Source organism: Callorhinus ursinus, unplaced genomic scaffold, assembly GCF_003265705.2.
Source record: "Callorhinus ursinus isolate GAN/ISIS: 27379988/994484 unplaced genomic scaffold, GSC_fseal_2.0 scaffold12, whole genome shotgun sequence".
Lineage (NCBI taxonomy): Eukaryota > Metazoa > Chordata > Mammalia > Carnivora > Otariidae > Callorhinus > Callorhinus ursinus.
This window is the reverse complement of record NW_027397074.1, coordinates 76718509-76730781: the sequence shown is the minus strand read 5'-3', so window position 1 is coordinate 76730781 and position 12273 is coordinate 76718509. Positions and strand designations below refer to the sequence as shown.

Here is a 12273-nt window from a genome sequence, read left to right as displayed (position 1 = left end):
AACATATTTAGTTTTAAGTATTTTCATATTTGTTACAAGTGGAGCTGTATGCATTTAATTTTATGTACTCTACTGTCTCGGTATTTCCTGGAATATGGGAAGGCAAAAGAAAAAAAAAAGAATTATCAACCATACCCATTCCATTCCTAATTCTTTGAAGCCTAAACTAAAAGACATGGAAAAGCCAATAGGCAAAGGAATTAGTAGAAGAGATTGAAAAAGACTTTTTTTTATGAAAATCACAATTCATTTGGAGCAAAATATAGATCTTGCTCTTACATTTGAAAGCTACAGTATGCTCAGTGTCCCTAGCACATATGATTTAGAATGACCCGATTTTACAACATAAAAAATTTCTGGAGGAAAAAAGTCAGATAGAAATATGAAACATCTTAATCTTCTATTCATCATTATAAAACATCATTATAGTTTTGGGTTTTCAGAAGATGGCATCCAAGAAAACAATTCTTTTTCCTCACAAACCAGCAAAAGGATAGAGGTAGTATCTCTTGTCCGATTACTTACTTGGGTTCTCTTCCAGCTAAGATCATCTGGAAAATGCCCACACAGGCACCCCTCTTGCCTTCCCAATATTCAGGGTTGGGATCCAGTCTCTCTAAGACATCAAAAGCTTTGGCTGAATAGTAGAACTGGCCCATCTGATTAAAAGAAGATATTGTGATAATACTTGTACTCAAAAGATTGCACAGAATGAAACTAAATGTAAAGATACCATGAAACAGAACTGTATAAAAAAGTGTATGGTTAGTGATAACATTTTCAGCTAGCAAACTGGATAAAACTTCAATTTCTTATTAAAACAAAAAGGAAAATCACAATTTGAGTACACGGTTCGATTTATATCAACTTACCTTCATTCAGTTTTCAACAATATAACATTTTTCCTACATATAGTCAAGTTATGATTTAATCAACATATTTATCATTTCTTCTAATTATAGTATAATCTTGATGATAAACTGATGATTGTGATTTGAGCAGGGTATCTTCCAGGTTTTCTCGATACATTCTGTAAATGACTACTATCATTCATTTTATGCTAATTTGATCATGTTCAACCCCAGAGAACATTACTTTTCTTGACCTTGTTCCTAAATTCTCAAAATGCCTAGATGGATACTGCTACTCTAAACACCAAATCTTCTAAATGTTTACTTCATTTTGATAGACCTCTTTCCCAAATATACTACACATTTCCTTGGCCTCATAGAGCATGCCTAATACCATTAAATTCTGCTTAGATGAGTTTTCTTGCCATTCAATGAAGGCTTCAAATTGCTGGGCAATCCCCCTTGTTCAGGGTGGTTTAGTTACCTCTCAATTCCTGTAAACTGTTGTTCTAAACCTTTGCCAGTTTCCTTAAGATCTCTATTGCATTCTTAGCTTATCGTTTTTCTATCTTTCAGGGAAAACACAACTTTCCTCCCTTCAATTCAAATTATATTTGTACTTTCATTCATCCTTCCCTCATTTCTGCCCATTTCACAGGAATAAGTGTTCTTATTCCTTTTCAAGGTTAATCCTTCTTCCTACGTTCTATTCAGATTACTTTTGGTGAAATAACAATGTGAATGGTATATGAAACACAAATGTACAGTTCAATGCCTATAACATGAGTGCAAGTGTAATCACCACCCAGGTCCAGAAACAAGACATTGACAGCAAAATAGAAGCTCTCTGTGTCGTTTCCAAACCACAACCTTCTCCTTCTCTCCAGAAGCAACTACTATTCCAACTTTTATGGTCATCAGTTTTTGTCAAAAATCTTTGGCTTTTTTTTAGTTTTATTACCTATGTATATACCTTTAGACAATATAATTAAATTTTGCTTCTCAAAATTTTATCTATACGAATACCATAAATATTCTTTTGTGTCTTGCATATGTTAAGATGCATCTATATTGCTGGATATAACTCTAGTTGGTTCATTTTTTAGAACATTTTATTTTGAAATAATTCTAGATTTACAGGAAGTTGTGAAGACAGTACAAAGAGGTCCCATGTACCTTTCACCCAATTCCCCCAGTTACGGCTTACCATAGTGCAGTATCACAGTATCGAAACCAGGAAGTTGACATTGTTACAATGCGTGCGTGTAGTTCTGTCATTTTATCAAATGTGTAGACTCACGTAACTAGCACTGCTATCAACATACAGAACTATTCCATCACCACAAGGCTGTGCTACCTGTTTATAGTCATGTGTGCTCCCCTCCCTGCTCACCAGCCCTAGCCCCCAGCAATCACCAGTTTGCTTTTTTTTTCTTTTAAGATTTTATTTATTTGACAGAGAGATAGAGAGCAAGCACAAGTAGGCAGAGTGGGCAGGCAGAGGCAGAGGGAGAAGCAGGCTCTCTGCTGAGCGGGGAGCTGGACGTGGCACTCGATCCCAGGACCCCAGGATCATGACCTGACCCAAAGGCAGTCGCTTAACCAACTGAGCCCCCCAGGCGCCCCTCACCAATTTGTTCTACATCTCTACAGTTTTGTCATTTCACAAATAGCACATATATGTATATGAAATCAAGCAGTACAGGACCCTTTGAGATTGAGTTTTTTCACTCAGGATACTGTCCTGGTTATTGCTTGCTAATCCAAGTTATTTTGGTACAGCATAGGAAACACAGTCAATGGTTCATAATAGCGTATGGTGACAGTCGCCACACTTGTGAACACAGCGTAACACACACAGCTGTCAAACCACTATGTTGTACACCTGAAACTCATGTGATATTGTGTGTAACTATACTTCAATTAAAAAAATCCGAGTTATGGGGCGCCTGGGTGGCTCAGTCAGTTAAGCGTCTGCCTTCAGCTCAGGTCATGATCCCAGGGTCCTGGGATTGAGTCCCGCATCGGGCTCCCTGCTCAGTGGGAAGCCTGCTTCTCTCTCTGCCTGCCGCTCCCCCTGCTTGTGCTCGCTCTCTCTCTCTGACAAATAAATAGTCTTTAAAAAAAAAGATTAAAAAATCCGAGTTATTGTGTGTACCAATAGTTTGCTCCTATTATATAACTCTAAAAAAGTAGGAGGGACCTCCACCCAAAGTTGGTTTGGATATTAAGAGTGATGATGCCACACACACACACACACACACACACACACACACACACACACACCGAGAGAGCATGGAAAGATTTCTTACTTGTATAATTGAGTTCTGTGGGGGAAGTAGGTCAGGCCTCTCAAGCAGTTTCCAAATGGCCTGAGAGAGCAAGGCAAGGAGACTGGCTGGGTTTTTTTTGTGGCTGGGGGTGGGGCTGGGATGAGTTTCCCGAGCAGGAGCAGGGGCTTGTGTGGTTTGAATCACCTGATGGCGTCAGAGAAGGGACTACTTAGCATTTCTTATCATTTTGTCAAGGGGTCACAGGGGAAGAGGGAAGGGTGAGGCTTAAAAGCTGTCAGTAGTCAAACATCAAGAAATGGAGTCAGGTTTGTCATCACCATTCCTGTTTATCCATGAGTAGTAGTCCAAGCCAAACCAGTTTGTTTAACCAATCACTACTGAAGGACACTTGGATTATTTCCAGTTTTTGGCTATTACAAATAAAGCTGCTGTTGACATTGAGAATAGGTATTTGTGTAGACACAGGTTTCATTTCTCTGGGATAGATGCCCAGGAGGGTGATTGCTGGGTCATATGGTAAGCATATCTTTGTTTGTTAAAGAAACTGCCTATTTCACAGTATGTATGTTTTTCGTCCTTTTACTTTCAACCTACCTTTGTCATTATATTTGAAGTGAGTTTCTTGTAAAAAGCACATAGTTGGGTCATGGTTTCTTATCCACCCTGTCAATGTCTGTCTTTTAATTGGCATATTTAGACCATTTACATTTAATGCAATTATTGTCATGTTAGGACTTAATTCTGCCATTTTTTTCCTACTTGCTTTTTCTGTTTTTCCTGGATATATAGCACATGTCTCTGTAGTTTGCAGCTGGAGAAAGACATGAGTGTACAATTAGCACAGAGGGAGGGCAAAAAAGTCTGGGCTTGACCTCTCCAGTCTTCTCCTATACATAACTTTTTCCTGCTTTTTCTATATTGTAATAAGTCTCAGCCATGAGTGTAACTTTGAGTCATGTGAACCCTTCCAGTGACTCACCAAACTAATGGGTGGCCATGGAACCACTGAGACAGTAGTTTATGCTAAATTGTTTGTCAAAGTCATTATCTTCCTTTGATCTTTATGCCATGTTCCTCTCATCTCTTTTAGGGTCTTCCTCCGTCGAAAATGTTCCTTAAATCTTCTAAAACAATGAAGCATGGATCACTACATCAAAAACTAGTGATGTATGGCGACTAACATAACATAATAAAAAAATGTTCCTACTCTCTTGAATCTTTAATATCTCTCTGTTCAACAGCTTCACTACCTAAGGATATACTTTTACTCCCTACTCTAAAAGAAAAAAACCTCTCCCTCCACCTGCAAAAATACTCCCCCACCCCAAATCCCTAACCCTGTTTTCCCTTTTAAGTTAGCAACACATTTCTTCCCTTATCGTTAGCATCAGTTTTTTTTACTGTAGTCTACACTCACTGAATCTGCTTTCTAATCTCATTCTCTTGTCTACCCACTATTGTTTTCTCAGGTCTCATACAGTTCCATCAGGTTGCAGACTTGACATTCTCTCCCTTGGCTTTTGATAAAATAGAAACAAGAAAAACAGGAATAAAAAGCACTTTTCCCCCTCCCGGTTGTTTTCTTTCTTTATGTCCATCTTCATCCTCTGTCTCTTTCACTGATTCTATTTCTATCCCTTAAACACTGGTGTCCACGTGGTTCTCATCCCATTCACTGGTTAACATCATTCTCTCCCATACTTTGCTGCTGCTACTACTATTACTATTACGACCACTACCTCCACCACCATTAACTACTGTTAACTTCTCTCTCTCTCTCTTTCTTTTGAGAGAGAGGGAGGGCATGCACATGGGTGGGGAAAGGGGAGCGGCAGAGGGAGAGGGAGGAGAGGAGAGAGAGAATCCTAAGGAGGCTCCATGCCCAGTGTGCAGAGCCAATCCCACAACCCTGGGATCACAATCTGAGCCAAAATCAAGAGTTGGATGCTTAACTGACTGAGCAATCCAGATGCCCCTACTGTTAACTTCTAAAACTGCATTTCTAATCCTGACTTCTCACATGAACACCTGAGCTCCAGGCTCACCCTGATAATTTCCCAATGTAATATCTCTCTACCTGGAGCTCCAAACACACTTCAGATTTAATACATTTACAACTGAACAAAATTCCTCTCTGAATGTTTTCTTTCCCTCTGCCTCCTCTAACTCACTTAATGTCATTGCCATCTACTAAGTCATGTTAAACATTTTTAAGTTTCCTATGTTTTAAAACCTTTTCCATTGATGGTGATTGACTTTATTTTAGTAATTATTCACTTTGAAATGAGCTATTATTAATTAATTTAACACTAGACTCTTTTTACCTAACATTTGCATGTCTTTTGGACAGGAAGAAATATTCCAAAAAAAGGAATTTCCAGAATTTGAGGCTAATTTGTAAAAAAGCTTTTAATCTATAGGATAGGGCCCCAAAGTCCTCTCTCCTTCTCCCTGCCTTTCCAACTCCCCCCCTCCACACACACACAGACCTGCTCCTGCATACACACACAGAGAGCCAGTCCTTTACTAAATCTGATTGCTTTTTTATTCTTTTTTTTCTGGTTCCTTTGTCTCTCCTGTCTACAATTTGCACCTAAGTATTCCCCAAGGTTTGGTTTGCAACTCTCTACTCTTCTCACTTTCCTTCCTTACCTAGGTAATCTTGTTTTCCAGGGCTTTAATTACTATTGAAATGGTGACGATTTCTCCAAATCTATGTCTCTACATGTCAGAAGACATCTTTCTTGAGTTTCAGAACCAAGTTTCCAACTACCAGATGAACATCTCTACTTGGATGGTATCTAAAGACTCACACACAACCTTTAGAAATCTAAAACAATCTCTCTAAATCATTGTTTCATATACATTGTTTCATATTTCACTTATATGCATACATACTTAATATACATGTAAAACCCTGAAATGCTGTCTATCTCTGAGTTCAGTTTGTTCATAAAAGGGATGACATTTCTTTTTCTTTTTTTTTTTTTAAGATTTTATTTATTTATTTAAGAGGGAGAGAATGAGAGAGAGCACAAGAGGGAAGAGGGTCTGAGGGAGAAGTAGACTCCCCACTGAGCGGGGAGTCCAATGTGGGACTTGATCCCAGGACTCCAGGATCATTCCCTGAGCCAAAGGCAGTCGCTTAACCAACTGAGCCACCCAGGCGCCCTTCTTTTTGTTTTTTAAAGATTTTATTTATTCACTTATTTATTAAAGTAGGTGCACACCTAGCATGGAGCCCAACATGGGGCGTAAACTCACGACCCTGAGATGATGACCTGAGCTGAGATCATGAGTCAGCCACCTAACCACTAAACCACCCAGGTGCCTCTAAAGATTTTATTTATTTATTTATTTATTTATTTATTTATTTATTTATTTATTTATTTATTTATTTAAAGATTTTGTTTATTTGACAGAGAGAGACACAGCGAGAGAGGGAACACCAGCAGGGAGAGTGGGAGGGGGAGAAGCAGGCTTCCCGCGGACCAGGGAGCCCGATGTGGGGCTCGATCCCAGGACCCTGGGATCATGACCTGAGCGGAAGGCAGACGCTTAACGACTGAGCCACCCAGGTGCCCTAAAGATTTTATTTTTAAGTAATCTCTACATCCAACGTGGGGCTTGAACTCACAACCCTGAGATCGAGAGTCCCATGCTCTTCCAACTGAGCCAGCCAGGAGCCCCAGGGATGACATTTCTGATAGTTCTATGTGAATCCTCTTACCAATGGCCATTTAATCTCTAGGACACCTCTCCCTAATAATTAATCAGTGTAGCACGTGAGACTGATCTTCAGTTTCCCTTTAGATCTCACTCAGACTCACCTTGTAGCAGTCATTAGCAATGAGCTGTAAGAGGCTAAAGGACTCGCCAGAGGTTTCCATCTTGAGATAAAGTTCCCAGGCTAGTCTTGGTTTCTTGTTCAGGATATCTACAAAAAGAAGCAAAGATTTTTGCCTCTTAAATGTATAGGAAATATAATTCTGCATCTTGTTATTCTTTGGATTTGGTTCTATGTTCCAAACAGACAAAGAAATGGTAAACAGCTCTTACGTAGAAAGCTTACAAAGTTAGCATTAAGCTGGTTCTTCATCAGAACTCTACCATATGTAAAATACTTAAGTTAGGATTCACATAATTGTGTGTTTTTAGATTGGGTTGATTTCCAGTAGTTCCCACTTTTCTCATCTGCTTAAAAGTCATGTATCATTCATTCAATCCTACTTACATAGTTTCAGCCTCACTTAGAACATCTGATTGCTGAAATTTTCCCATGACTTTAATAACTCTGTGAACATTTTAAATCCAGGGGAAAAAAAGAAGCAAGAAAAGATAATGAAGGGGGAGAGACAGAGAGAGGTTGTAGGCTATATAATATACAAAAATATTATGTTTTTGACATTTTATCACTTTTCAGGCCTGCTTAATTATTATTTACTCATTCTATGAAACAAAATTAGAAATGTTCACTGTAATTTCCATCCAGGAGATTATGCAACAGAGAAGAAAAAGAGGATTCCTCTGTAACATTTAAAAGAAGACTCACAGCACCGAGCTAACCAACTGAGGTAAATGTAATCATTTTTCATCTTCTCACTTTGGATTAAAAGGAAAACCTGTAAGAAGAGGAAAGAAAGGGAATAAACATGAAGATATTTTTGCGGTAAAAATACCGTATCAGCTTGCCTTATTTGATACTTAGTGTAGCCTTACAGATGGTCAAATTCTCTACAGGTTACTAAGAAAAGGACAAAACAATGGTGATGTTGACACACTTCTCTCAGTTATTGATATCACAAGCTGACTGAAGAAATTTGGTAAGGATATAGAAGATTTGAACAGAATAATTAACAACTGCGTAACACCTATTTTGTTCAAGGACACGTGACCATGTTACTGGGCAGTAAAGCAAGCCTCAACAAATTTTGAAGGACTGGTGTATTTTTTTTTCTAAAGATTTTATTTATTTATTTGACAGAGAGAGACACAGCGAGAGAGGGAACACAAGCAGGGGGAGTGGGAGAGGGAGAAGCAGGCTTCCCGTGGAGCAAGGAGCCCGATACGGGGCTTGATCCCAGGACCCTGGGATCATGACCTGAGCCGAAGGCAGACGCTTAATGACTGAGCCACCCAGGTGCCCCAGGACTGGTGTAATACAGAGCACACTGGCTGACCACAATACGATTAAGTTAGAAATCAAAATGAAATAGCCTGGGCAAGATAATACACATACTTGAAAATTATGATACACGTTTTAAAATAACTCACAAAGAAGACATAATGGAAGGTAGACAATAATTAGAATTTGAATAATAACAAGTGGAACAATTTGCTAAATGATAACCAACTGAATTGAACAATTCAGCTGAATTGCTTTGAATGATTCAGGCAAATTAGTCTATGGAATTAGAAGTCAAAATAGTGGTTAGCCTTGGGAGAAAGGGACTGACTCAAACAAGGAGATGAGGAGGTTTGTATGGGGTTAAGACAATACTGTTTCATGATCTGAGGACTGATTATTTGCATACATTCACTTCAAAAATTCATCAAGATCTATACTTTAATTTGGATACTTTTCTCAACATATGTTATGCTTTTATAAAATATAGCAGAAAAAGGAAAACAGTAATATGGTTATAAAATCTATATGTCTATTTACATTGTACTTTTTAATATAACCTAAGAACAAAGGAAATTTTTATAATCCTTTGCCCTGAACTTTTTATTTCAGTGAGAAAAAGATAACAATGTTTTTATTTTTATTATTTTTTTTCAAGTTTTTATTTAAATTCCAGTTAGCTAACGTACAGTGTAATATTACTTTCAGGTGTAGAATTTAGTGATTCAACACTTAACATACAACACCCAGTGCTCAGCACAAGTGCACTCCATAATTCCCATCACCCGTTTAGCCCATCCCTCAACCCTGCCCTCCAGCAACCCCCAGTTTGTTCTTTATAGTTAAGAGTCTGTTTATGGTTTGCCTCTCTTTTTTTTCTTTCCCCTATGTTCATCTATTTTTTTCACTCTGGAAAACAGTATGGAGATTCCTCAAAAAGTTAAAGATAACAATGTTTTTGAACAGAATCATTTGAATGCATCAAAAGCATGTACCCACCTCTTCACCCTCACTGGTATTGCCTGTTGCAGCTTTGGCTTGGGCATAATTAAAGTTAAAGATGTCATCATTGTAGAAGTAACTCTGAAACACATCCCAGGAATAGGTCACATTGAGTATTAACACACCAATAATAACATAACAATTATACTAGATAAACTCAAAAATAATTTTAAGGAATTAGCTGACACCATCAATGTCACTATAGTAAAAGGGCCATCTCTAAAAGCATCTTTTTTTTTTTTAAAGATTTTATTTATTTATCAGAGGGAGAGAGAGAGAGAGAGCACAAAGCAGGGGGAGCAGCAGGCAGAGGGAGAAGCAGGCTCCCTGCGGAGTGAGGATCCCAATGTGGGACAAGATTCCAGGACCCTGGGATCATGACCTGAGCCAAAGGCAGGCACTTAACCAACTGAGTCACCCAGGTGTCCCTCTAAAAGTACTTACTTCTGACATATTATATATAGTATTTTGTAGACAAACTCATCTAGAAAATTCTATACTGACCTTAAATGAGTTGAGGTATATCAAGACATCATCAAATTGCTTAAGCAGAAAGAAACAGGAAGCCATACACTGCCTCCCAGGTATTGTATCTGAAATGGAATGGGAAAAGAAACCAGGTATGTTCATGAAACTGAAAGTTCTCTTTAGCTGAAATTTGAGTTACTTTATAATTTAGAGATAGGAATGTATTCCAAGACATCTTTCCAGATTCTGAAATTATAGATTCTATTCAGTGGACAAAACCTCAGCATAATGGAGGTCACAGTACTTGAGAGTGACCAATAATCTCTCTTGGGGCTAACTCACAGACTCCAGAATGAACACACACCCTGCAGGCTACAGTATTCCTCAGATGTTTTTCCAGGGCTTTGAGTCTCTCACCCACTCTGACACGTGCACATTCAACTAACATGGCTTAGTCTCCATCATCACTCATCTAAGACAACCCAGCACTTCCAATCTCAAATGGAGAAATCATTTGCCATGGAACCATCTGGTCCTGATCCTGACCAACTTTCTGTCTGTTTTCAGATTCCTGTTTGAGATAGTAGAGAATTAGTTTAACCCCCACCCTTGCCACTGGATCTCCTATTCATTCTTGCTCTGTTCAATTTTTCCCCCATAGCACTTACTACAGTCAGATATACTATATAATCTCTTTCTTTATTGGGTTTATTGTCTGTCCCACTAGACTATATGCTCTACAAGGATGGAGGACTTGTTTGTTTTGTTTACTACTATATCCCCAACACTTCAATAAATTTTTGTTGTATGAATGAATCAAATGAAGAAAGGAAATATTATTCAATAAATGGTTTCAGTGAAACATCTGAAAGAAAATGAATATTCAGGGATGATAAAAATATTTAACAACAGTTCACCCCAAATACTGTTCGTCAAAATAGATGCTGGCCTTAGACAACTGGTACAAATAGCCATATCAGTTCATACTGGCTAACTATCAGCCCTTTTAATACTTTCTGAAATCTTACACTCAATCTTGACTGATGAAGTCAATACTTTAATAATAAAAATGAAGCAACAAAAGTACTGGTGGGAAATACAAGTGAATATTATACTGTGGGGGCACGAAAGCACTTTCTAAGCTAGATATCCATGTAAGATATCATTATAAAAAGATAAGCTTCGATAAGGTTTAAATATTTTTACATGTGAAAAAAATACCATAGGGAAAATTAAAAAGCAAATGACCCACTGAAAAAATATCTACATGATGAAAGTCAAATATATAAAGAGCTCTTGAAAAATCAATAAAACACAAAAAGATGGAAAAACATTCCATGCTCATGGATCGGAAGAATAAACATTGTTAAAATGTCTATGCTACCCGGAGCAATCTATACCTTCAACACCATCCCAATCAAAATTCCAATGACATTTTTCAAAGTGCTGGAACAAACAATCCTAAAATTTGTATGGAATCAGAAAAGACCCCGAATCGCCAAGGAAATGTTGAAAAAGAAAAACAAAGCTGGGGGCATCACGTTGCCCGATTTCAAGCTATATTACAAAGCCGCGATCACCAAGACAGCATGGTACTGGCACAAAAACAGACATATAGACCAATGGAACAGAATAGAGAGCCCAGATATGGACCCTCAACTCTATGGTCAAATAATCTTCAACAAAGCAGGAAAAAAAATGCAATGGAAAAAAGACAGTCTCTTCAATAAATGGTGCTGGGAAAATTGGACAGCCACATGCAGAAGAATGAAACTTGACCATTCTCTAACACCATACACAAAGATAAACTCAAAATGGATGAAAGACCTCAATGTGAGACAGGAATTCATCAAAATCCTAGAGAAGAACATAGGCAGTGACCTCTTTGACATTGGCCACAGCGACTTCTTTCAAAATACATCTCCAAAGGCTAGTGAAACAAAAGCAAAAATGAACTTTTGGGACTTCATCAAGATAAAAAGCTTTTGCACAGCAAAGGAAACAGTCAACAAAACAAAGAGGCAACCCACAGAATGGGAGAAGATATTTGCAAATGACACTACAGATAACGGGCTGGTATCCAAGATTTATAAAGAACTTCTCAAACTTAACACCCAGAAAACAAATAATCAAGTCAAAAAATGGGCAGAAGACATGAACAGACACTTCTCTGAAGAAGACATACAAATGGCTAACAGACACATGAAAAAATGTTCATCATCATTAGCCACCAGGGAAATTCAAATCAAAACCACATTGAGATACCACCTTACACCAGTTAGAATGGCAAAAATTTACAGGGAAAGAAACAACAAATGTTGGAGAGGTTGTGGAGAAAGGGGAACCCTCTTACACTGTTGGTGGGAATGCAAGTTGGTACAGCCACTTTGGAAAACAGTGTGGAGGTGCCTCAAAAAATTAAAAATAGAGCTACCCTATGACCCAGCAATTGTACTCCTGGATATTTACCCCAGAGACACAGATGTAGTGAAAAGAAGGGCCATATGCACCCCAATGTTCATAGCTGCAATGT

The 12273-nt window shown here is 38.2% G+C and overlaps 1 protein-coding gene across 2 annotated transcripts in view; it reads right to left on the bottom strand.

Annotated features, from left to right (window-relative positions):
• IFT56 (intraflagellar transport 56) overlaps positions 1-12273 on the bottom strand; it is a 49387-nt gene that overhangs the window by 4404 nt on the left and 32710 nt on the right. For both annotated transcript variants that reach the window (XR_003204952.2, XM_025854971.2), the window contains exons 14-18: positions 9777-9865; positions 9270-9353; positions 7698-7767; positions 6976-7082; positions 526-659 (exon numbers count right to left, since the gene is read on the bottom strand). Coding sequence is in view for 1 of the 2 variants with exons in the window: in XM_025854971.2 (XP_025710756.2) it covers positions 526-659; positions 6976-7082; positions 7698-7767; positions 9270-9353; positions 9777-9865 (484 nt within the window). In the remaining variant the exon portion in view is untranslated. The remainder of the gene's footprint in view (positions 1-525; positions 660-6975; positions 7083-7697; positions 7768-9269; positions 9354-9776; positions 9866-12273) is intronic.